The 27,363-nt window shown below is 39.6% G+C and overlaps 1 protein-coding gene across 3 annotated transcripts; it reads right to left on the bottom strand.

Moving 5' to 3' along the window:
- Nucleotides 1-4,813: 4,813 nt before the first annotated feature.
- Nucleotides 4,814-26,233, bottom strand: TTPAL (alpha tocopherol transfer protein like). Of its 3 annotated transcripts, none has more exons than XM_051976503.1 (6): nucleotides 25,483-26,233; nucleotides 19,298-19,339; nucleotides 18,347-18,800; nucleotides 14,650-14,843; nucleotides 12,067-12,177; nucleotides 4,814-10,384 (listed from the first exon to the last, which is right to left on the bottom strand). In XM_051976503.1, exons 3-6 carry the CDS (start codon nucleotides 18,783-18,785, stop codon nucleotides 10,106-10,108), a joined length of 1,023 nt encoding a protein of 340 aa, XP_051832463.1. In that variant the 5' UTR covers nucleotides 18,786-18,800; nucleotides 19,298-19,339; nucleotides 25,483-26,233; the 3' UTR covers nucleotides 4,814-10,105. The 3 variants fall into 3 exon arrangements, with proteins under 3 accessions (XP_051832463.1, XP_051832465.1, XP_051832464.1); XM_051976505.1 differs by lacking the exon at nucleotides 25,483-26,233 and adding an exon at nucleotides 21,134-22,557; XM_051976504.1 differs by lacking the exon at nucleotides 25,483-26,233 and adding an exon at nucleotides 21,134-22,557 and having other exon boundaries at nucleotides 18,347-19,339.
- Nucleotides 26,234-27,363: the final 1,130 nt, after the last annotated feature.

Here is a 27,363-nt window from a genome sequence, read left to right on the forward strand (position 1 = left end):
GTCTGGAGGATGGTTTGAAAACAGGAGAGACTAGAATTAGGGAGATCAATTGGGAAGCTATCATAGTAGTCTTGTTGTGAAGTGATGAGGGTTCTAAGAGTGCAAACAGGTGTTGTGTGAAAACCAAGGCATGAAAACCTGGCTATGTTGGATGAGGAAAAGTGAGGTGTTAAGTAAGGATGACAGATGCCTAAGTTGTGAACTTGGGAAAAAAAGACTTCCAAAAGAGAATATAGGATTAGGATTTAGACAGAAAGATGAGACTAAAAGTTATTCAAGGAAGGGAAAACTGACATGAAAAAAAAAATTGGAGTTGTGAATACCCTTAGAGGAGATTTTACCTGTTGGAATAAAGGCTTTTGGTGGGACATGGAATTGTAATGAGCAGTGGAAGAAAAGGTTTGATAGATTGGGAGAGAGATAGAATATGAAGGTATCAAAAATCAGGCAGAAGTATATACATGATATATAGAGAGCCACAGAAATATATTAAGACTTAAGTCAGTAGATAGATGAAACTCCTTGCCTCATTTTGTCCCTTCTGTATAGAACTGGAGACAGTAAAGCTTATAGTATCTGAAGGTTTCCTTAAACACAACCATTAGCTTTGTTAGGGATAAATAAAATCAGGTGACATTAAACCATGAAAACATTTAAACCATAAAACATTCTGAATCATCAGCTGTTATGATGGCATCATCTCATTGCCTGCTGCTCACCTGTCAATTCTTTGCTTTGTAATGAAGACATTCTCCTATTACAAATAGGAAAATGACCAAGAACTAGTTCAGATGCCACAGACATGTTTGGTATCTATATTATAATGTGCTTCATGAAGCTTTTAGGAAACTCAACTACTTAGTAATGTTCACACTTTTAAGATTTATACTTATATTTTGTATCTAGTATCTAGACACTTAATCTCACAGCAACCAAGTGAAGTTGCTGTCAGCTTTTCTTCCCATTTTACAGGGAAACTAAGATTCAAGAAAAGTGGCTTTTCCAAATTTACATATGGCTAAATAAGTAGTCAAACCTGAACCTCTCAACCATGATATTCCAACTTCAAATCCTGGACACTCTCTTCCCTATTCTATGTTACCTCTCAATTTTGCCTCATCCCTGCTACTGAGTAAGCTGTTGTGAAGTAATGAAAGAGAGGCACTGAAGTTATGTCACTGTGAACAAATGACATTGGTAAGCTGTCCCTTTTGGCTCACAAGAAGCTATGAAACAAAGCTTTTCTTTGAGAATCAGAATAACAAGCCAATGACAACCAGAGAAGACATGGCTAACCATGAATTCTCCTCCTCAATCCCTTAGTTTGCTAAATCCTGGAGAAAGTAGATGATGCTTACCTATTGTAGCTTTTAGACAAATGGGGGGAATAAAGACATTAACACAGGGATCAGAAAATAAAGTGCTATGGGAGGTTTAAGAGTAGAGATTGTTGTTAAATGGAAGATTTCAGGCAAGGCCTTTTGGAGGAGGAGCTTGAATTGGGCTTTGAAAAATGGGTAGAAGTTAACTGGGCAGAGAAAGATTGTATTCTCTGTAATTGACATTCCATCTGTGGCCTCTGGGCTTTTGTATAAATTGTCCTCTTGCTGTCCCTAGCTCTCTTTGGAATTCAGCTCAGGGTTGGTTCAGGATCTTCTGATCCTGAAATGTGCTCAATGTCAACCTCTTGCTTCCCTCTCTCCCCCCATCTAAAATTTGGATTTAGATACTTGCATGTATGTTTTATTCCCTAAATAGGTAGTACATGCCAAGGGTAGGGAACTATTCTATTACTGCTTTTGTGTCCCCAGCATTTGGCATGGTGTCTTGCACATAATAAATGCTTATGGAATACAGTAACTGAATTATATAAGCATAGGTAATGTTGTGAGCAAAGGTATGAATGATTAGTCCAAATTAGCTAAAATTGTCTATATCTCTGGATAGCTATCTATCCCTAATTTCTTCTGATCTCTAGATCTGCATCAGTGACCTCCATCAGCATGTGTCATAGACATTATAAATTCATGTTCAAAACAAAATTTTCCTCTTAAATCTGCCCTTTTTTACCAAGTTTCTCTGATTCCATCAAAGAGACCACCATCATAGTTACTCAGCTTCATGAACTTGCCTCTTCCTCATTCCCCATTATCCAATCATTTACCATGCCAAGATTGTCAGCTCTTTTACCATAACCTTTCTCAGTCATTCCCTCTTATTCACATATCCACCATCCCACTTCAGGCCATCGTCACTACTTCCCTGGATGTTTATAATAGCCTCCTATTTGGTTTTATTGCTTCTATTCTCACTCTGATCCATTCTTTACACAGCTGTTAATAATATTTTTTTATTAAAGCTTTTTATTTTCAAAACATATGGACAGATATTTTTTAAACACTGGACCCTTGTATAGCCTTGTTCCAGATTTTCCCTTCCTTCCCCCCATCCCCTCCCTAGATGGCAAGCAATCCAGTATATGTTATACATATTAAAATATGTTAAATCCAATATATATAAACATATTTATACAATTATCTTGCTGCATAAGAAAAATCAGATGAAAAAGGAAAGGAAATGAGTAAGGAAAAAAAATGCAAGTGAACAGCAAAAAAAGTAAGAATGGTATGTTGTGATTCTCATTTCCCACAGTCCTCTCTCTGGGTGTATGGCTTTATCACTAAACATTTGGAACTGGTTTGAATCATCTCATTGTTGAAGAGAGCCACTTCCATCAGAATTGATCATCATATAGTCTTGTTGCCATGTATAATGATCTTCTGGTCCTGCTTGTTTCACTTAGCATCAGTTCATGTAAGTCTCTCTAGGCCTCTCTAAAATCATCCTGCTGATTGTTTCATGTAGAACAATAATATTCCATAACACAGAATAATATTCCTAAAGCCCAAACCCAATCATGTCAGTCCCCTACTCTAAAACCTTTTTTAGCTCCCTATGACTTTTCAGATAAAAAAGCCTAGCATTTGAGTCTAGCTTTTGAGCCTTATTATTATTGAGCCTCTTATGGTCTGGCTAAACTGGGCTCTACTAGCTACTCCTCCATTTCGTTCCCACACTCAAAAATATTGTTTCTTCTCTTTTCAATCATATCTGACTCTATAACATTTTCTTGGTAAAGATACTAGAGTGATCTGCCATTTCCTTCTCCGGTTCATTTTACAGATGAGAAAACTGAGGCAAAGGGGATTAAATGAGTTGTCTAGGGGTCACACAGCTAATAGGAGACTCTAGATCTAACACTTTATCCTCTGTGCCATTTAAGTGCCCCAAATATTAGTATTCCTACTTTACAAGGAAGGAAACTGAGCTTCACAGAAATCATAAGATGATTGGATTTATATCTGATGACTTGGTGCTGGTCTCATCAGCAAATGTTAAAATTCAAATGCACATCTTCTGACTCACAGACATCTTTGCTAGGAAGATATATAGAAGAACTAGGAAATGCTATCCAATTAAAGAGATAAGTTCTTTGGATTTAATCTAAAGTGGCTTTAGAAGACCATATTATTTAATACCTTCATTTTACAGTAAGAGGGAAACTGGGGCTCACAGAGGTGTGACACAGACTTATTCAAAATCATCTGGGTTTTTAAGGAGCAGTTAGGGATTTAAATCTGTGCCTCCTGCCTTCAGATCAAGAATTCTTCCTCCATGATCTTCTGCACTGCACTTAACCTGGTTAGAGTATAAAGAAGTAGAATTTGTTGATTACTGTATGGTCAGGCATCTTTGTATTATGAAAAGAATGCTAGATTTAAAGAGTTTAGATACCTGCATTTATGTTCTGCCTCAGATTAGTCACTGAACCTCTCAAAGCCTCATTCTTCATCTGCAAAATGAAGCTATTCCTTATGCTGTCCATTTCATAGTTGTAACAAGAGTGCTGTACAAACCTTAAAGTGTTAAAAAAAAAAAAAAATAGGATTTTTTGGCAGCTGGGATGATCTGGATGTGAGGAACATAAATATGATAACATAGACATTGGCACTTTCATTTTTTTTCTGAGAAAACAGCAACTGAGAACAATAATATTCCTTGCCATCACCATCCCACCCTAGGTATGTCACATGGGGGGCACAGTTGGAAGCTGCAATTTGGTGTCCCTGGTACAAAGGCTTCTGCCAAGTTTCATCAATGGGACAGTTGGTAGATCACCAGTCATGCCACAAGTGAGCTGGTAGCAAGAATAGAGCCCAAGTTTTATCTCCTCAGTCCCAGACCATTTAGCTTATGTAATTATAAAACCTATATCTAAGAGCCTTAAGGAATTTGTGACCTTCCTCAGATGTGATTACCAGTATCTGGCTAAGATTCAGGAACTACCTTGCATCACCATATAATCATTTTTTTAACCTAAGATTTGTTTGGTTTGTATTCTACTTTTTTTCTTCTCTCCCCCTCAAAATACAAAACTAGATATGGGGTGTGTACAGTCATTTAGAGTTGTAAGATGTGGTGTGGTAAAAAAAAAAAAAATAGCAACCTTACACTTGGAAAACCTGGCTTCCAGTTCTGGCTCTATCCCTTACCCTCTGTGGGAGTGGGTCTGGGTTTTTTCATCTCTAAAGGTAGTTGAATTAGAAGAGTTTAGATCCCTAAAATTCCAGCAAAACTGAAGCTGCATGATGATACTCTTTTTTTTTTAAATTTTGACTTTGTATCGAACATATAGAGAAACACTTAATAAATGCTTGTTTCATTTAACTGAATCAATGAGTTTATTCGAAATAGAATATTAGAGCCATTTAAATTTCAACTCATGTCACCAAATTAACGCCTCCACACGCACTCAACCCAAGATAGATTTTTAATTGTGTAAGATCCAGTCATGCATAACAAAACAACACATTTTCACCATACCATGTTATAAAATGCATTATAAAAATAAATATCTTGTCAAAATAAACACGGAATTAGACTCAATCCACCTCCAGGTGCACACTTATCCCCACAGAGTCTCAGTTTCAAAGAAAGAATGACAAATGACTGAACTTATGCCCAAAACTGGCTAAAGAATATAAGCTAGAACTCTGGCCACATCAAAAGCAGAGGCTGCACTGTCAGGGTCTAAGCCATGGCATAGATTCAAATACTCCAACTGCAGAACTGGTCTGCTTTTCCTCTTCCTGCCTCCCCCCAGCCTCATTTTTACCAAACAGGCTTAACCCCAAGCAGCCACTGACTTTGTGCCCAAGGAAACAATTATGCTTGCTTATATTTAAAAAAAAAAAAAAAAGAAAAGAAAAATAACAAACTAAATGCTTATTTAACAAACAAGCAAGCAACAGTTACTGAGTTATTGCCCTCATATTAGTGAAAGGTCCTTCAAGAAATATTTGTGTGACCAAAACCATTTTGGTCTTTTTTCTAAAACCATGTGACATGGTAGTGACATGATTAATATCTGTTGCAGCATACATTCCCTTTGGATCACACGTTTGAAAAGAAACCTTTGGTTTACCAATTCAGTATAAATCTTTTCAATCCTGGCTTCCCTCAGAATAAGCAATTGTGCATGGAGAAGGGACTCACAAAACCTCAGAGCCTGATGGAGCTTTAGAATACAACAAGGATATTAGGACAGAAAGGAAAGCTAGCACGGAGATTATCCAAAGTGGAAGAAACCTTCAAGACCAACTAATCCAGCTTTATTCTGTAGCTAAAGAAATTAAACACAGACAGGAGAATGAAGTGCCATAAATCACCCAGCTAGTCACAAGGCTAGAACTAGAACTCGAGTCTTTTCACTCTCCATAATAGGGTTCTTTCTACTGTAGTAGTAGTAGTAGTAGTAGTAATAGGGTTCCTTCGACTGTAATAGACTCAGGATTTCATCTTTCCTACTCAGAATAATCCTTGTTTTCCTTTATTTCATATTAGCATACTACTCAATGACCAAAGGAGCAACCACACCACAATCAGTAGTTTAAAAGGTCTTTCACTCCTTTTTAAGCAAGAAATTAAAAAATGATGCAAGTTTGAAACATAAACATGAGGAGGTACTAGAGAATGTTTCCTTCTAGCTGCCAGGGGTGGAAAGATGGTGAGCTACCCACAATTCATCTGAAAATAAAACAGGGCAATTCAGAAACCACTAAAAGGTTTAGAATCAAATGGGACCATACACACAGCTGTCCTATCCTACCAATATTGTCACTGACAAGGGACCTGACACTCATCTGAGATGTTTTACATGCCTGCCTCCCAGGACAACTGACTTCTGATGAGTGTTGGATAAACTACCAGAGATCTTAAGTTTTCTTGGAGTTATGAAGGAACAAGTTTTTGTCTTTCCTAAGCTGATTTGCCAACAGGTGTCAAGGAAGAAATGCTCACCAACAATTAGATATTTGTTTAAAAAAACAAAACAAAACCACATAATTTTCAGCTAAGAAAGGTTCATATTAGAGCATCTAGTCAAATCCCCTTATTTTACAAAGGAAGAAACTCTGGCTTAAAGAGGGAAAAATGTTTGATTTAGGTCATAGGATTCAAATCCAAATCTTCTAATTATAAACCCAAAGCTTTTTTCTTATTAAAACAAAGCTCCCTCTTTCACTTTCTTTTAAAACTCCTAGTTTGTCCCTAACAAAGGCCCAAGATGGACTCAGGAGGGAACTGCAGTATTCTAGAATTCTAACCTAGGAGAAATTTTTTTAAAAAATCAAATTAATTTGAATGAGCCAATTAATAAAGAGCACATTCTCTAAATATAACTGTTGATCATAAAGTCACAGACTTTAGAGATTAAATAAGCCTTGGGAAATAATTTTCTTTTTACAAATGGGGCAACTGAGACCCAAATTGTGCGTAATGGCATCAAGGGTGAGAGATACCTTAAGAATGTTGTTCTTCTAGTAGTCAGGCCAAAGAAGTGGTACAATATAGGGATAAAATGGCTTCAGAAATTTGTAAAATTGGCTAGGACTTTTCCTCAAAGGGAGAGACAAAAAGCAACTACTCCCATGCAGCTGTGACAGTTGGAATTCTCACTTCTACAAGCCACGATAAGTCTGGTTTATGGCACAATCTGCTTTGCATACTAACATCACTTCTTGTTGGTAGTACAGGTCACTTCACATCAAAGCCAATGGAAAAAACCTGACTCATAATTGCCTTTTGCTATTCCTATTCACTGCCAGTAAAGAACTACTTCAATTGCCCCAATAAGACAGCGTATAGGGACTACCTAGGCTCTCATCCAAGTGAGTTCCCCACTCATCATCCTTGCACAAACCTGCTGAAATATCTAGTGATCAGATATCCCAAAATCACAACCTTCCAAGAAAGAATATTACAACCTTGGTTCCATCATATCAAGGGTACTCATGGAGAAGATTTGCAACATGACCTGGTCCTTATGTAGATTTTCTAGATTTACTAGATCATTCATATTTAAAGTTATGAACAAACAATGCTGAATAATTCAAAAGGCTAACTCACTAAAGCCACTAATACTCAGGAACTTTGGACCATGGAAATTTTTTTCTATTTTTCTACTTACCTCTTCTGCTTCCTTCCAGTGACCAGAAGATCTAATTTCCTCTGACTTTTGTCAGATTTTCAACTTTCCTCTGTTAATCCTACTTTTTATTGCTGTTCTATGTGTCTTAATCTTTACCTTGTTCCAAACCTAGATCCAACAGGCCTGATGGAAACTTGTCCCTCCCTTCAGAAACAGTTTTTCACTTCTGAGGCTTCCCGGATGAAAATCTTTGTTTTTCCATTTTTGGTGATTTGAGAGACACTGCCATTATCATTTTGGCACTTAAAACATGTAATGTCTCTTAGCTCTTTCCTAGACAACATGATGTTAATCTATAGGGAGATAAGGTTTCCCTAATTGAGAATTGGCACCAAGGAGGTAAAGTAAATGGAATTTCAACAGAAAAAACAAAAAAACAAAAAACCCTGTCAAGTAAGTGCTTTTAAGAAAGAATTATATAGATGAACTACCTGGTAGTAAAAGTATAAACAAATGGCTTCAGCATGTCTTAATTGCTCTGCTTTTAGAGAATTAATTGTATGCCTTGCTCTTGGTTTTGCAGCACATTAAAATAAATGTGGAGAAGAGGCACATAAAGGATAAAACTACAATTTAAAACCATCTTGTATATGCAATAAACCAGACATAAACCAGATCTAAAAAGACATCAAATCTCATTTTGACTAGGGTTTAGGGCAAAGGCGAATCTTGACAGTGAAGATGTAAAGTGCTGAAACTCCCAGTCCATCTTTAGAAATGGCTGACCTGACTATAACTGGCACATTATAAGGGCTCAACCTGGAACAGAGGAGTGGAGTGGCAAAGCAGCTCAGGAATGCTAATGAACAGATATAAATCATAATTACAGACAGAAAGCTTGCAGGAAATCTCAAAAATATATGTGCTTTTTAAAAACATTCTATTTCCATTTGTTTCCCCAAACTCTGAATTTTTACTCAGAAAAACTCACTGGATTCACAAAATATAGGTCACTAAAACTAATCTTTAGCAAAGATTTCAGTGAATAAAAGGCTGGCATACAGGCAGTGTGGGAATTCTCCCTAGTGATGCCTACCTACAAAGATGACAAGATCTCCTTAGTCTTGTGTAGCTGTGCATCTTCAGTAGTTGGAAAGGGATAAGAACTAGGCCTGGAATTTCACAGGGAACTCCAAGGTGAGCAAACTTCCTCTACAACTACAAGTCACACCTTCTCTGTAACTGTAGTCTTAGAGCTGACTAGAGCACTGACAGGTTAAATGGTCTGCCCAGAGTCAAACACCCAGGATGTGTTGGAACCCAGGTGGTCTTGTCTCTGAGTCCAACTCTGTCCACTACACTGTAACTTCCATCTGCAAGTAGAAAACTGATGTATGATACAGTCCAATAATTAAACTGAGTTCCACAATTTTATAGTTAAAAAGAATTTTGAAATCCACAGAGGTTAAGCTCCACAATGAATTAGTGACAGAAATGGGACCAGATGGCAGGGCTGCCTGGTGCTCTTTCTATTATACTACATTGAAATCTGGTGATTTTCTATCTATTAAAACAGTATCCTTCCACAGCCATGCCATATTGTTTATCTTCCCAAAATGATAAAGAATGAGAGATGAGACCTTTAGGATTACTAGAAAAATGGGATCACTTCAGCAGGAATCTCCAAGAGATCACAACATCTTTAGCTTCTGAATACTGAAAGGAAAGTGCCCTGAGGCCTTTAGACTGCAGCAAGAACCATATTAAGGTTTAAAAAAGGGAACAGATGATGAATTAGCAGCTCCTGACCACACTGAGGACAGAAGTAGGAGTGCAAGGAAAGTGATCTTTAAGTATAGATTGTTGTGAAACCAGACATGAGGATCCCCTCCGTGATCTTCATAATCTTCCTAGCAATCTTCACTGCAACAGAATAAGCTCGCCTGTCACAAGCTGATTTCTCCAAGACAGTAGATCTCTCTTATTCTTGGACTGCCCCCTACTGGATTTCTTTTTGCAAAGCTCGGAGATTCCCCAAGTCCTCACTGGGTTCTCAAAGCCAATGTTGAGTGGATAGATGCGAGTTGGTCCCATCAAGATGGAAGGATTTTAAATACAGCCCAAGCAATAGATTAGACTTGCTACTCAATGACCAGAACAACTAAGTACAGAAAGGTTCATCATCAGTGGGAGATTGCTTTTGCCTCAGAAGCTCCTGAAATTTTCTATCAAAGCATGGGAGAGTTGAAATCTGTTTTGGGAAAGGAAATACCCAAACTAATAGAAATTACAGGAATATATCTTGAAAGCACAGCTATCAGATTTGAAAGTGGGGTTCACGAAACTCGATCACTGGCAAGGTGTTTTCAAGGAGCTTAAAGGTATTACAAAGGTCTATCTTAAGACATTCTCAAGCAACTTACCTACTGTTACCTTCTGTACTACATCTTTATTTTAAAGCTGATCATGACTTCACCAGGCTTAAATTCTATCCTGTTAGTTCAATTATATGGAAAGGGTCAAACTCATGGAACTTATTCTCCTTTTATGCTTTAGGAGGGAGAAAGAAATTACTTAATGGCTGCAATATATGTAGAAAACTATGTGACTTCTTGGTTAATAGCAGGAGTACAGCTGTGACTTTACTCCCCGAATGGAGTCATCTCCTTGAACCTCAGAAGTTATTCTCTCCACCAGTGGGGTCTCCTGGAGGAGGCTACTGCTGGGAGGGAGAGGCCTACAAAACTCCTTTACAAAGTCTTCCTCCGAAGCCAGCAGCACCTCCTTCCAGCCATTTGCATCCAGCTCTCCAGCAGTGCCTCCATACTCCTGGGGAAGGATACTTTTTGGAAGGTTCAGGTGTAGAGAATTCAAGTCTGATCCATGGAGGAAAAACTGAAAGGAAACAAACAGGGAACAATCCATGTGTAAAGATGTTAGGACAGAGCTGAATTTCCACCTGCTGCTAACAAAACTCCACCAAGGGTAATGAGTGTCAGTGAATAAGAGTAGTACACATTTCACAGCCTTTTATTTATATTAATATACTTTACGTATATTATCCTACATAATACATATATACATCTTATACACATATCCTCTACATCATCCTATACATACAAAAACTTTTCCATCCTGGAAGGTAAGCAGGACAGGGGTTATCATAATCATTTTACAAATGAGGAAACTGAGTCTCAAGGAGCAGAAGTAATCATATAGCTAGCAAGTGGTAGAGTCAAGAATTTAAGACCTATGTCTCCTAATCTCAGGTCTAGTTCCTTTCTGACAATACCATGTAAAAACACTTGTGTAACTGGCCCCAAAGTTGGCCTTAGCAATAGCAGGGTCCTAGATTGGCGATTTCCTGTGGCAACACAATATAAAAGCTAACTTTTTCCCAGAGAACAAAACCAGAAAGAAAAAAGGCAAGTGGGGAAGAAATCTTCAGTTCTATAGTTCTAGTTTCTGAAACAAAGTCCAGACAACTATAATAGCCATTAATAATTGGGTAAATAACTTTTTTGAAAATCATTCATAGAGCATATTTATGACTAAAAGTTCTATTTAATAAGAAATTATTTTAAGTCACTTTTCTACTTATTGTGGGGCCCTCTGATCTAACATTTTAGATAAAAATCAAGATATTTAAAAATAATTAAGACCCGAAGTAGTGCCAGCTTTCAAGGTAAATTCTTAACTTTCTGAAACCAAGATTCACTAAAGGTCAGAGATGGAAGGGGTCTTAAACTCAGAATGTAAGAGCTGAGTAAGAGCTTATAAATTATGTTGGCCAATCTCTTCATGTAATAGAGGAGGAAATTAAAATTGAAGAGATCTACAGAAGGGATTAGAGGTCATTAAGTTCTACTCTCCAGCTGAAGCTGAGGCAGAAATATAAGTTCACAGGGCCAAAAGGGAACAGAAGGTGGGCTAGCCACTGTCTCCATACTGTTAACCTTTATGAATTTCCTTTTATTCCCAGAAGATTGGTTCATTTGTTACATTTAGAGAATAGAGAATTTAGAGCCTCAGAATCACAGAATGACAGAGAAGGATTCTAGAAGGGCATAGAGGCTAAACTCCTCATTTTAAGGAGAAAGTTCTCAATTTACATCTCCACAGTTAGTCTGCCCTGACATACAAACAAGCTTAACATTTACTCATCTTTTCAAAAATAAGACATTGGGGGGAAAATAGGGGACTCTATAAGATAAAAACAAACTTTTAACAGTTTATATTAAAAATTGATAATAAATAAATCACATATTATCACTACACAAAATATAATGTATTATAATAAAATTTATATTAAGCTTTATTTTAAAAATGTTTATATTAATGTATTTTTTACATCACCTACATTTCCCAGTGCATTCCCTCTTCCTCCCCCTCCCAAAGAGCCATCCCCTATAGAAAAGGAAACAAAAAAAAGGAAAAAATTAAGCAAAACTAACAAATTGGAAAAAGCCTGATATTATCCATAGTGCTACAAACCTGTAGTCCTGAACTTCTTCAAAGAGAAAAAGAAAAAGGACATTTAAAGCTGCCATTGACAGGAAAAGAAGTAAGTCACTTACTCTATTTGCTATTTTCTCCTTCAGAAATGGTTTTATGATAGCAAAAATGCCTTTGAATATTCGAGGTTCATTTACAATATTGACAGCTTTTATTCTAATGGGAAACCCATCCTGTGGTAAGAAAAGAAAAAGTATTTTAGAACATCTGGGAAACTTCTATAGAAAACAAAAGTCTGTATATTCCTACTTTGGAAACATTTCCTATAATATTTACTACATACGAGCATAACATTTATTAATTGAATTCAATAGTCATGGTATTTTTACAATTTATGAAGCAATTTCATATTGAATTTGATAATCACAACCACCATGTAAAATAAAAGTAGGCAGTCCAAGGCTCATTTATCCATTTCTAAAAATGAGGAATCTGAGTTTTAGAAGTTATACGACTTGTCTAACTATGAAGAAGTCATGATTCAAATCCAAGTCTCCACACCCCTAGGTCCCTGTTCTTTTCCCTGTACCAAAATGCCAACACCACCCAGATTAGATCCATTTCTGGATCTGCTTCTTATGTGCAAACCAAAACTGGGACCTAAATCAGGAACTTAATTTCTGATCAGGTGGTCTTTCTGGAGTAAGCCAGAAATATAAATATGGACTTGTTCTTTGTAACGTTAAACATTATTCCTAGAAAAACCCAGCACATGCCAAATCGGTCACTTAAACAGCTATAAGTTCACCTGTGTTCAAAGAACTGGGCAGACAAAGAAAAGCAAGCTATGTTCTGAGACAGAAGCAGGTCCCAAACAAGTTTGAACAGAAACTGAGTATCAATTGAGTTGATGGAGAGCCTACAACATAGACTGCCCGTGTTGGTGAGAGTGAAAATGTTTTCTTTGCTCTTAACTATTCCCCATTACCAGGAATCCTCTGTGGGAGGTATTGCAGAGCAACAGGAAAAACTATTTTTGCTTGGCCATCAACTCACAGTGTAACTTTGGCAAGTGAGTTATCTCTTCTGGATTTCATCTATAAAATGAGAGATAGGTTAAGTGCCTCTAAGGTTTCTTCTATCTCTGACATTCTGTGTTCTAACAATCCAGTTCTCAGTACTGAATACATTCCAAGTTATGTGACTACTCATTTTGCTCTGTGCTCCATCACACTGGCATAGAGCTTTCTAGGTCAGACCTGTCATGGGCCAGGTCTGTTCCAAGTCTGACATCCGATATCCTCAGCCTTCCTGAAATGAACACCATCCCTTTAACCTGTCCCTCAGCATTTGCATCTCTCCTCTTCCCCTGTTTAAATGACTGGAAGGAGAAAGAGTGGGGCCAAGAGAAGTAAGAAGATGTCTGAGGTGCCTATGGGACACAAGAGAACTCTTAAAGATACAGAAAACAAGGGCCTCTGCTGTTTATTTACCCATCGAAGCTGTCTTTTGTAGTAAACAGTTAATTTTGTAATAGGGAAGGGGGAACACCCACTTCTGCCTCTGAGATGAAAATATGCTGCAAGCTTCTTCTGACCCTTAGTGATCTCCCACAAAGCTTCAAAAAAGCCAGACTTTCCAGTGTCTACACCTCCTACCAATATGTATTTTTCATACCTCCATGCCTCAATCAGTGCTTATCTGAGTAATTCTGGCCAAAAAAATGTCTTCATTGTCTTCAAATCAATCATCTGATTATCAAATTATCAAATGCCCTTAGCTGCCATCAGATGAAAGGTACAGAGTCTGTTGCCAGGCTTGTTCCCCAAACTTTTCTAGCTTGAGGGGCCGTGTCAAAACCTGGGTCCTGCTAGAACAATTGTGGAACATGGTGGAACATGGAAAGAGCACTAGGCCTCATGTCTCATAAGTGAAAAAGTACTTGGAAAACATTATTATGTGAAAAATACTGTCCACCTCCAGAAAAAGAAATGCTAATGTCTGAATGAACATTTAAGCATACAATTTTTCACTATTTTTCTTGGTGGTGGGTTTTTTTTTTTTTGGTCTCTCTGTTTTCTTTTTGCAACATAGCAATATGGAAATATGTTTTACATGGCTGCACATGTATAATCTTATTAAATTGCTTATCTTTTCAAGAAGGGAAAAAGAGTAGAAGGGAGGGAAAGAATTTGGAACTCAAAATTTAAGAATTATTTTTTACATGTAATTGGAAAAAAATATACCAAAAAAGAAAACATCTTACAATTGGCTTCAATAATCTGAGGCACAAAAATACTCAAATTTTTCTATAGAGGGTTGAACTTTGAAAAATTTCATCAAAAAAAAAAAAGAAAAGAAAAATTTCATCCATACAAATTTCACATAAATGACTGTAAAAGTGAGATTATATATTCTGGAAAAAGAAAAGCCAATTTTTGAGGAGTTGGCCTTCTTTGTTTTCTTTACTTCAGATTTTTAGAGCTGATCTTGTCCAAACAACAGGAGCTGGTAAACCAACTAGCAAGCCCACAGTATAAGGTAAAACTTTCAAATCATTCATAGCATGGGGAAAAAATGGGCAATCTGGATTCTGGGAGAAAAGTCTAATCATTTCCCAACCTATCAATCCTAAGAATAAAGGATAAAGTGTCCATTGACTAATGTAAATACGTATTGTTCCCTGACCCAAATGGAACTCTTACCTGGAGAATTCCAATCACTTTTTTGGCTATAAAAGGACCAAAATGAGAAGCCTTGGTTAAGCCAACTCCTTTGTAGTCTGCAAGGATAACAATTCCGTTCACCTGGGTCTCCTCAGACTGAATCAGTTTTTCTAATGTTAAATATATGGCACGAATGTTCTCAGTAATTGGGTAGTTACTTGGAATCCATCTATCTAAGGTTGCAAGATAAAGAAGGGAGAAACAAACAATAATAAGAATTCATACCTCATACTTCTGTAGCATTTACAGTTTATAAAGCATTTTCTTTATCAGGCCTGTGAAGAAAAAGAGAACAAGGTCTGGGCCTGGGATTTCATTGGTACTGTAGAGGAGGACTCCCAGACAAGGGACTTTGTAGCTCAGAGGGCTGCCTCTAGCTCCATGGAGCTCATTGACTGGCCTATGTGAGTTGGAGGGAAATGAGTTAAGGTCAATGGCCAGCCCTTCATTCTCTTCAGCAGAAGTGACCAGCTGTGTGTTACAGCAGCAGCGAGATGGCAAAGGGGTTGAGGTATCTCACCTGGAATTAGGGAGATCTGAGTTCAGGGATTCTTAACCCTGGGATCTGTGAACCTGTTTGTTGTTTTAAATACTTGATAACTACATTTCAACATAATTTGTTTTTTTTATAGTGTTTTCCTTATTTCATCTTACTTAAAAGCACTACAATTATCCCTTCCACAACATGATTTTTCCCTCTGTGACTTCATTCAGTACATCTCAGGTTGGCATACGATATTAAACAGAAGTTTGGGGGGAGTTGTATGGAAGCCACAAATGACATAGAAAAAATTCAGAAATGCATAAATGTATACATAATAGTGTATATTATCAACATTTTGTCTTTCAATCATAATAATTTAGACTTCTTCTCTGGTACAAAGGAAGGGCCAAAAAAATTTTACGCAGATTTTCCAGATCAAGTGGGCACTGTGACCTTAAGGCCTACAATGTAGAAGGGATAATAACTGTAAAATGGAGATAATAGCACCTATTTCCCAAGTGAGGATCAAATGAGATAATGTGTAAAGTACTTTGGAAACCTTTAAGGACTAAGCTGATGCTAATTATTATTATTATTACAATTACACATATTGTTATCCCTCCTTTGCATATGAGGAAATTAAGGCTTAGAGAGACCAAAGGATTTAATGCTAACTATTCACAAGGTTGTGACAATAATTCAGATTCCCACAGTCCCTGCTTTACAATTCACAGATTACAAAAAGTTGGCCTCCTTTCTTTGATTATAAACTAACAGATCTGAAATTCTACTCCTCTCATTTTACAAATGGAGAAACTGAGGCCCAGAGAAATATGTTCAAATGACTAAACTAGGAATATAGCCCAGTTCTCCTGAAAAGGGCAGGGACACGTTGGTTAATGAGTAATATTAACAAATTGATCCTTTCAGACAAAAAAAATGTGAATTATGTTAATTAATCATCAATTAATAAGCATTTACTAATTGATTACTTTTTGCCAGTACTGTGCTAGGTACTGGATGTACAAAGAAAAGCAAAAAATACAGTTCCTGTCACTAAGAAGCTAAACCAGAGTCAAAACATCCTAGCCAGAAACAAAGGCTCTCTCAATGAGCTATAAAGCCTTCAAGTATAGGCCCAGTGAGATTGCATGCTGTCCAAGCTTAAGCTCCGACTAGTGGGCAGGCTTGGAGTAAGCTAGGTAGTGCCATAGAACACAGAGTGCTGGGCCTGAAGTCAGCAAGACTCATCTTTTTCCATTCAGATCTGGCCTTGGACACTAACTACTGTGTTTCCCCAATAATAAGACCTATCCCGAAAATAAGCCCTATTGAGATTGCTACTGTAGTGAAGGTGATCCCCTGCGCTACACGCTATATTACAGTACCCTCTGTATGCACCGTCCCCCCCCCCTCCCCCCCCGAGGTGAAACGCACGCCACTCTCCGAGCTGCATCCAATCAGAGCTGCAGCAGTGAGCGCGTCATCTTGTTCTTCCCCAGTGATTTGCTTGCTGGCGCCATTGAGAGCAGTGCTGCGGAGGAGAGCTGAGGCAGGACAGCATAAAAACCCAGTATGTAAGCGGGAGTGAGGGGGCATGATGGAGGATAAAAGAAGAACTCAGGGGGCATGATGGAGGATAAAAGGGGCATGATAGAGGATAAAAGAAGAACTCAGGGGGCATGATGGAGGATAAAAGGGACACTCAGGGAGCATTGCTGTCAATGTTCATTAAAATAAGCCCTCCCCTGAAAATAAGCCCTCTGGTGTTTCTCTGTCCAAAAAAATAATAAGACAGTGTTTTATTATCGGGGAAACACGGTAGCTGGGTGACTGAGCAAGTTACTGTTTGCCTCAGTTTGCTCATCTGTAAAATGAGCTGGAGAAGCAAACAGCAAAACCACTCCAATATCTTGCCCAAGAAGATCCCAAAGGGGATCGTGAAGAGTCAGATAGGACTAAAAAAACAACTAAGTGACTATTCACTTTATATGCCTCCTGTTTCACAGCCTTCTCTTGGCTGGAAATCCTAAGCCATGGCACTTGAAAAAGAATGGGTGGAATCTTCTGTCAGATTATGTGCTCCTATTTGTATAGTGCAATTTAAGGTCTACAAAGTGCTTTTCTCACAAGCCTGAGATTTTGATGATCCTAAAGCTCAGATGCTGAGGTGATTTAGGTCCCAGAATTGATTAGATAGCAGAACTGCGACGGGAAGCCAGGTCTTTTGACTTCTACCAAGCCTATGATTCTTGTCTTCCACGCAAGCTGCTGACCTTCAGTTTTACCCATCTGGGTCATTCTCAGTGAAAAGGAAACCTGTGGTTGCATGGTAGTGTTGTGCTGCTCTACTCATACATACATATAGTCTCATGGTGAACAAGTCCCTTCTGCTGGCACAGACTTTGCCTCCTACGTGGTAGCTCTTTAAATACTTACAGGTAGCTGACATGTCCCCTATTCTATGCTAAAACCTCTACTGACAAGAGTGCAAACTCACCTAAACAGATATTTCCATGAGTTTGGGTGGCAAACCTTCTGGCAATGAGTGCTCAGCTAAGCCAGGCCTCAGACATTGGTCACACTGTCCACTGACAGCCTCACACTTCAAGGTTTCCCAGCTCTATAGAATCTATCAAGACTTCAGTAGAGGATTTCATCACCACATGATCAAATAAATAATCATTGAGCCAAGACAAGACACTCAAAGGGCTAGACAAGACACAAAGAACTGCTGTCTACTACCAGAAAGAGAACACTAGGACCAACCAGAATCAGGGCATCTGGGTTTAAAGCCCAGTTCTACACCTTTTGATGGAACCTTAAGTCACTTTCTTCCCCTGGGGTATTAGTTTCCTATACTGTAAAATGCAGGGGTTGGTTAGAGCAGAGCTTCTTAAAATTTTCCCTCCCCATTATCCCTTTTTGTCCAAGAAGCTTTTAAGTGATCCCAGATATATAGGTATATAAAAAAGGTACACAAATCAAACATTTGCTGATAATCATAATTTCATGACTCCCACATTCAGTTATGAGACCCCACATAGAATTGCAAACCAGTTTAAGAAGCTGAATGTTAGAGGTAGCTTTCAGCTCCCTTCTTGTTTGAAATTCTATGAAAGTTTATTCCATCATCACAAGAACCAAATGCAACCCAAGCTCACAGAATCAAGCAACATTCAAGAGACATACCTGGACGAAGGCAAAGTACCTGGCAGCCTTTAGGGTCCGAGTGAGGCAGCACAGTGAGAAAACCTGAACTCAGAACCTCCTTCAGGGCAGAGGGCTTTAGATTATCAAACACTTCAGGCCAGCTCCTCCGACAGCTGTGATAGTTGACCAGAAGCTGCAAGGCTCGGTCATAGTCGAACTTTCGGGCTCTGAGGAAGCGCAGAAGAAAAGCATCATCCAGGGACGTACTTAAGTTAGGATAGTCTTTACAGACCATGTCTCGAAGGGCTTGGACATCCCGCAGCCGCCATTCTGGTTTTTCCTGTAGCTCCTCCCGGGCTTTGGTGACCAGCTCCTCTGTCAGGGAGCACACATAGCCAGGCTGTTTGGGGAGCTCATTATTTTCAGATAAAGGTGCCACAAATGGGCTTGTCCTCAGAGAGTCACTTTCTTCGGACATTAGATTATCAGGAAGCTGTCCAAAAAATTTAAACAACCCATTTTAAGCCCACTTAATAGCATGCTGTACTACCCATAACTCCCACCTGCTACAGAATACAAGAAAGTAATTTTGAAAGAAAAGCCGAATTGCCATAAGGGAATGTACTTAGCTCTCTTTGAGGCCCAGCTCAAGTACAGCCTAGAAAACCCTCTTACTTCCCCCAGCTCTTAGTAACCTTTCCCCCAACCTTTTGTAAATTTATCTTTTGTACATCCTGTATTTACTTCTCTGTAAAGGCGTATACCCCTAGTAGAATGTAGATTCCTCAAAGGCAAGCGCTGTCTCAGTTTTGTCTTTGTATGCCAGAACCTAGCACAATGCCTGTGTACCAGTGCCTGATACACAGCAGGCACCTGCTAAATGCTTGTTGGCTGACTGACTGAAACTAGTAATATCCAACTTTGCTCACGAGCCCTCAGTAACCTCCTCCTCAGCCGAAAACAAAGTTGGGGCAACTTGTGGTAGATGACCTTGGAAAAGTCCCCTTCCTTTCCTGGAGTCCATTTTCTCCTCTGTAAAATAAAAGAGTTGGAATAAATGATGTCTAGGGGGCCCTTCAGTTCATATTGTCTATATTCTACTTTGGGTTGTTATCAACAGAATACTACCATATGACAATCAACGGAGCCTGGGTGAGGGGCTGGGACTTGGACTTTCTATTTAGACACGTTTGCACAACCTTTCCAATCTACAGAGAGGGCAAGGAAGAAAAGTAAGCAATATTCAACACGTATAATCCCCACTCCCTAGCTTTCACTATTGTTACCCTTTCCCTAAGAGCTCTCCTGTCAGTAGTTATTTCCTATCTCTTATTCTCCTGTTCCCCAATAAACTTTCCCCCTTAATGTCCCAGTTCATAGGTCCACTCTTCCTCTGATTCTCCCTTTTCCAATATCCCCTTTTTCTAAGTCTCCCCTTCCCCAGGTTCTCCCCTATCCCCACTGCCTCATTATTCCAAAGTCTTCTCTTCTCAGGTTCCCCTTTCCAGGTTTCCATATCCTGATTTTATCTCTTCACCTCCCACTTCCCCCTTAATTCAGCAGTTACCATTATTTCTTCTTGCCCAGCATCCCTACCCCATTTCCTGATTCTCCTCATTCATTCCATAAGCATTTGTGAGACACCCTTTATATGTAAAGCACTGTGTACTAGGGATACAAATGAAAAATGAAAAACATCCCTAGTCCTCAAAGAGTTTGCATTCTAGTAAGGGGGTATAAAATGTGCACAAATAGCATGTACAATGTAATCTGGGAAGGGAAAAAAACCAATAACCTCCAGTGGGTGAACTTTCATTATAACTGCATTTCAACGTAACTAATTTCCTTTGCAACTCTCTAATTTTTTCATTTAAAAAACTATTTTTCACCAGATTGCCAAAGAGTTTTATGACAAAAAAAAGGTTCAGAACTTCTATTCTAGAAGGATCGGAAAAAGCTTCCTTCTAGGAGTGGGCGGTTAAGCTAGGCTTTGCATGAAGTTAAAGATTCTGAGAGACTGCTGTGAAGCAGGGATGCAATTTCCGGTATGTGGGCTGGCCTGTGGCAAGGGCATGGAAAGAGAAGATGCAATGGAGTGGCTGCACAACAGCAAATTAGTCCACTTTAGCTAGAACATGGTGTGCACGAAGAGGAATGACTTGAAACAAAGTCTAGAGAGGGTGCTGAAGCCAATCTGAAAAGGATTTTAAATGCCAAATAAAAATGTTTGCATTTGATTCTCGTGACTTCAGGAGGCTGTTTTGATCATGGGAATGACGCGATCAGACCTGGGCTTTAGGAATATCACACTGGCAGCTCTGCTGGGGGTGGGAATAGATGGGAGAGAAAAGGGACTTGAAGTAGAGAAACCAATTAGGAGGCTGTTGCAATCGGTCAGGTGTGAGGGAGGGAGACAGGTGCTTGAGGTGTGACAGAGAAAGACCCATAAGACTTGGTTACTAATGGAGTATGGGGGCGAAGAAGAGGGTCAAAACTGGGTACATAGCAGGAGAGGGAACTTGTCTTCCGAGGGTTTAGGAGAGCAAAGGAGACGAGTTCCGTTTTGAACTTGTTGTGTTTGAGATGCTTGAAGGCTATCCAAGGAGAGACGTCCAGCAAGATGTGAGGCAGGAGGTCGTGATAGGCCGCATCCCCTCCCTTGGTCAGTTTCTTTACTACTTTTCCTCTCCCGCCTTTCCCAGCCCCGCCCCAGGCACGCGCACGCGCACATACTCTGGCCCTCACAGGCCACGGCCCCGCCCTCCTCCTCGAGAACGCGCCGACCCTCGCCAGCCCCGCCCCCCGCCCCGGGCGCGCGGTACTCACCAACCCCCCGGGCCAGAACGGAAGGGTGGGTGGGCCGAGTCACAGGCGACCTGGAGTCTCCGCCAGCACCGCGGACAGGTCCGACCCACCGTCCGCTCCACCCGCCCCTCTACGCCGGAAGTGACGCAACGCTGGCCATAGGCGCCTTGCACAGGCGCAGTGGAAATATCGACGTTGCGCGTTGTGGTCCTGGACTTCTGGCACAAACTTGTCCGTTGTAATGATATTTTACCTTCCCATCTCGCCCAGCCTCTGCGCTAGAGGGAGACATACAGCTTTTCAATTCGCTGTGCAACTTGGGAAAAGTCACATGCTCTCTCTGGGCCTCAATTGCTTCAATACTGCGAGGGACTTTCATTGATCTACACGTTAACCTATTTAGCCTTTTTGTGTGTGTGTTTTTTGAAATCCCCTGGCACTCTGGTGGAACCTAGGAACCCCTTCTTAGAATAATATTTTTAAATTCCTAAAATAAAACAGTATTATCTAGGAAATCAATTATCTTGAAGGGCCCAATCCCGGTTAAAACCCCTAAAACACTTTATTCCAAGCATTAAACAATTTCCTAGTTGAAAGGACCTTAACAAATGTCCTTCATTAAGTAAATGGTTTAGGGTTTTGTCAACATCTCTATGATACATTTAGGTTTGCAAAGAATTTGATATTTGTAGCAATCTTGGAGATAGATACTATTATATCCCCTTTGTACAGATGAGGAAACTGAGGCAGGGTAGTGAAGTGACTTGCCCAGAGTCAGCTGTGCAATGAATGTTCTGGATGCAGATTGGAAGCTAGATCCTTTTAGCTTCCATTCTGGATTTTTTTTTTATTGAACTATAAGCTATTTGACTTTAAGCTGACACCTCTCCTACCCCATTCCCAGGTAACAAGGGATTCCTGTCTTTAAGGAAATGTGGGTTTCTTCTTCTATAAAATGTGAACTCTTCAGAAAAATGCAAAATTTTCAATGCAAAAATGAAAATATTTAGGATTACAAAGGAAATCAGTTTTTGGTTGATAATTTCTGAAATACAGCCATCCATCTATCTACCTGTCTATTGATCTGTCTTTTTGTCTATCTATCCATCTAGCCACCTGCCTACTTGTCTATCTATCTGCCTAACTGTCTGTCTGTTTATCTGCTAAAAAGCTATGCAGATCATGTTAAGAACCACTGCCCAAAGGGATCCTTTCCCAGTTCTTTCCCTTGTTTTCCATCCCCTCATGCCCTTCCATTTGATCTGTAGCTGCTAAGCAGAACTTTCTGTGTCTTGCTTCTTGAGAGAAGCCATACAACAGCAGGCCGTGTGTCAGGGAAGCACTTGGTTGAGATGGTACAAAATCCCTTAATATTTTCCTCACATGCATAGTCTGTGGCTTCTTCTTCTTCTTCTTCCTTCTCCCTTCTTCTTCTTTCTTCTTCCTTCTTCCTTCTTCTTCCTTCTTCTTCTTTCTTCTTTTTTTCCTTCTTCCTTCTTCTTCTTTCTTCTTTCTTCTTCTTCTTCTTCTTCCTTCTTCTTCTTCTTTCTTCTTCTTTCTTTCTTCTTCTTTCTTTCTTTCTTTCTTTCTTTCTTTCTTTCTTTCTTTCTTTTTCTTCCTTCTTTCTTCCTTCTTCCTTCCTTCCTTCCTCCTCCTCCTCCTCCTTCTCCTTCTTCTTTTTTTGAGGGCTCAGGGTATTTACTGTGACCTGATGTCACTAGAATAATTGGGAAATTGTAAAGGCAGAAAGGATATGGGCAAAAAGTGTACAATATACCACTCTTCCCAGAGCAAACCCTGGGTCGTCATTTTGCTTCCACTTTGCTAGCTGCCCAAGACCAGGTTCTTGTTCTCCATTGCCTGGGGTGAATTGTGCTCAATTGTGTTTCCTACTAAAGACAGCAGGGGGAGCCTAAGACAGGGATAAAATCAGAGAATTCAGGACGCCTTAAGATGGCACCTGGAAATCTTGCTCCCATAGAAATGGCATTTAATTTGATTTTGACTCTTCCCCATGCTAGAAAATATCAAGAATTGAATTTAAGTCTTTTAAATCCAAATTCAGTGCTGTTTCCACAAAGCCACAGAGAACTGTGACTCAAACCCAAAGTTAATACTCTTTCCATTACACCGTACACTTAAGCAATGTCTAATTACATGACAGGACCTAACAGGAAGAAACATTTGGAGGCAAGAAGGCTAATGGTGTCATCCTGCTGAGATGACCCTGGAACCTGAAACATTTATAATCTTCAAGCTGCTGTTCTAGACTGGCAGTGATATCTGGACAGCTGTAAATGCCAGAAAGGGGCTCAGTAGGACTGGTCACTAGGGCTGAATGTGGTCTTTTTTTTTTTTTTTTTTTAATTGTTGAAAGCATCTTATAAGGGCATTGTTTAGAAAGGGCCCCAGAATATAATTTTTTGTTTAAATTGATTAATTCCTCCCTCTCAATTAACTGTAAAGAAGAGCTTTCTAATTAAATCTTTCTTAAGAACAAATGGGCTGTCTCTATGCGTAGTAACCTTTTCACTAGAGATATTCACACTGAATCTGGAGAGCCACTTGTCAGAGAATGGTGTAAAGGAGATATCAACACCAGATAACCTTTCCAGCTTGGAGATTCTGTGGATCTATGAAAACTTGTTTCCATGGTAGATAGCTCCCCCAAATGGCAAGGACTTGGTCAGTGGCCCATACATGGTTTTCCTGCTACATTAATTACCCAAGCCATAGGTTGCCAATGCCTGATACGATTCATATATAAAGCACCATATGTGAGGATAGAAAAGGCCCTACTTTAATGAAAGTATCCTAGCCCCACCTAGGATTCCACAGTGGAAAGGAGATTGGTCTGGAAATCAAAAGAATGGTCCCTTGTAACTTTCCACTGTAACCAAATGAATTTTCCCAGATACCCCTCTTTTCCTTATATCATTTAAAACCAGGGCTGGTAAGAACCAACTTCCAGGTAACAAAGTTTTTGAGTCCAAAATCTAGGAATCCTTTGCCTAAGATCCCCCTAACCTAACTGTATAAAGCATACAACATCCACCTTCCTACTTGGGAAGGTGCTTCTTTATACTTTCTCAGTCCAGTTATGTTACCATAGGCTCATGCTTTGTTCCCTGTCTGAATAGATTTTTCTTGAATATCAATTCATTCATCAGGCTTAAAACTAAAATGGGCTTTAAAGCTCAAGATAAGCTAATCATTTCTTTTTAGGGAAGTCAAGGCCCAGAAAGTAAAAGCTATTTTTTTTCAAAATCACATCAATTTGAAGCATTATCATAATTTGAACTCAGGTCCTCTGACTCAAAAGCCTGATTTCTTTCTATTACAGTACACCAGCCTCAATTCATTTAAACAAATATTGATTAATTATCTGCTCTTTCAGGGCCCTAGTCTCAGTATTGGGAATACAAGTATAGACACCACCCATCCCTCTCAGAAAGCAAGGAGCAGTATAAGCATGGAGATCAAGCCTGTATGAAGGAACATTTGGATGAGAGAAGATTTGAAAAGTAGATTAGAACCTGGAATGCCAGACTAAGAAGGTTATGATTTATTCAGCAGAAAATTGGGAATATTTGAAGGATTGTCCAGTGGAAGGAGGCTCATGATTATTCTATTTTGACTTAGAAGGAAAAACTAATAACGGTAGAAGAAGCTTAAGAACCCAGGTCTTCTTCCTCTTAAATCCAATATTTTCCATGACCCCAAGCTGGTCTTCCTATTAAAGACTCATATCTCTAGAAGACTCAAAATATCGATAGTAGCTTGGAATTTTAAAAATATTTATAGATGTTCTCACAACTGCTACATCAAAAAAAAAAAAGATAAGGTGACTAATAGCACCATTTTACAATCGAAGATACTGAAGCATAGGGTTATACAATTAAGTCTTGGGGACAAGCTTTTAATCCAGGTCCCCAAATGACAGGACTCTTTTCTCTTTACCACATATATTCTTTTACTATTCATTGACTGGTCTGATTCAGGCTGAGACTGTGGGCCTTGGTACACAAAGAGCTCATCAGGCCTCTGAGGCTCAGCCCTAGCTAGACCATGTTTTTCCTGGTGTTTATGTTGCTGGAGCATGCTCCAAGGAGTAAACCTTAGTTCACCCTCTGTATCCCTTTATTAACAAGGCTTCATATAAACAAATTGCCCCAATATACATGTCTCTTTACAGAGGTTCTAAGCCACTTTGTTTGAAGAAGCGCCACTTGGGGGAAGACAGCCATGGAGGAGTTTCTAAACAGAGCTGAGGGCAGGGATTGTGTTTTTCCAGTGACTGATTGATTTGCTAACCTTCTGAGTCAGCACAGCACAACACGGGTCTCCTGGGAGGGACAGGGTGTACTCACTGTTCCCAGGTGCCCTGGAGAACGGACAGGCCCAAAGCATTTGTGGAACAGGGCCCCTGGGGGTGGAGTGGAAGGGGTGGAGACTTGCCAGTGGCCCCTGTAAAGATTCAAGCAATACTGAAGTTATCCCTATCGGGCATCCAGTAGCAGAAAGCAACTTAGAATATAGAATATTTAGAACAAACAAGAAAAGAGCTCTAAGGGACCTCAAAATCTAGAACACAAACTGTTAGAACAGAAGGGAACCTGAGAACAGAAAGAGGAAGGACCCACATCTCAGCGTGGAATGCAGAAACTGGCAAATACAGAAATCATCTTCATCCCAGGCCACCAAGAATTTGATTTGAGATTCAAACCCAATTCTCCAGACTTCCAGTCCAGAACCCTTAACCATAAACCAGGCTATCTGTTTATCTGCATATCCTTCAACACTACCCACTCTCACCCCAGTGTATACCAGCTCTTTCCCCAGCAGAACTGCAAACTAAACAGGAGTTTTCTTTGCCAACTCACACCTCTTCTTGTACCATCCTTTCTTCCTCACTAAGTGAACTCCACCCAATGTCCTTTCACTCTTGCTCCCTTCCCAGGGGCAGCTAGGTGGCCTAACAAATGGAGTGCTGAGATTCAAATCCGGCTTTGGATATGTCGGACTGGGTGACCCTGGACAAGCTACTTAATCCCATTTGCCTTAGTTTCCTCAACTGTAAAATGTGTATAATAATTGTACCTTTCACACAGGGTGTACAAATGCTATATTTGTACAAAGTCCTTAGCATCTGCCTGGCACACAATAGGCACCATATACTTCTTCCCTTCCTCCATTCCCAATCGCCCCCATGCTCTTCACCTTTCTCATTGCAATTATTAAAACGCCTCTTTGGGTCCTGCTAAACCCATAAACTAATTTGCAATATGGTTAATGATGGTTTCCTTTGTCACCTCTCCTGGGATACCTTTAAATAAGTGTGAATGAGTGTGCATGTGTGTGTGTGTGCTGCAGTGGATAGAATATTGACCTCTAAGTCAAGAACATCTGGGTTGTTGAAACATCAATCTAGTGCAATCCATAATTGAAAGAGAATTCCCGGGACATAGATCAAACAAGTAGCCATTGTGGTCATCTAAGTCTAGTCTCCGACATAACCTGCCTGTGTAATGTTGGGCAAATAATTTAATCTCTTGGTGCCACAGGAAAGTTTCAAAGCAGATATCAACCTACAGTGGTAGAGGGGATATCCTCATTCAAACTTCTTAATATCAATGAAATCAGAGCTCTGGCTCCCAGAGGGAAAGAGCACAGGACTAAGAGTCAAGAAACCCAATTCCTGGTTTTAGCTCTAGCATGAACTTGCTGTATTATCTTGGATAAGTTATTTCCCTTTCCTCCAGGCCATCTCTATTTTCATCTGTAAAATGAAGGGATTGAACTCAATGGTCTCCAAGATCCTTTCTTTAGCTTTGACACTTATGTTTTAAAATCCATTCCCTTTCTAACAGAATTCTCCATTCTCTGTCCTCAGCTGTTGTAAGACCCTGTGAATGCTAATATTTGATGTTCTCAAGGCTTTCCCTATTCTAACCTTCTCTGATCTGAACTCCAAGATTCTTAGGTTTGTAGACTTAGAAATGGAAGGGACATTTGTGTCCATCTACTACAACCCTCTCATTTTACAGCTGAGGGAACTAAAACCAGCATGATTTTCTAGGTAGTGAGTGACAGAGCAGGGATTTGAATCCCAGGTCTTCCATCTCCCAATCCAGCACTCTTCCCACCACAAAAGGAACTATTGCCAAGGTTCCACCCCCTGCTACCCTGAAGAAAGGATTGCTGGGAACTTTCTGTGCACATGTCCTCATTTATGACCCTAGCTCCTATCT

Source organism: Antechinus flavipes, chromosome 2, assembly GCF_016432865.1.
Source record: "Antechinus flavipes isolate AdamAnt ecotype Samford, QLD, Australia chromosome 2, AdamAnt_v2, whole genome shotgun sequence".
NCBI lineage: Eukaryota > Metazoa > Chordata > Mammalia > Dasyuromorphia > Dasyuridae > Antechinus > Antechinus flavipes.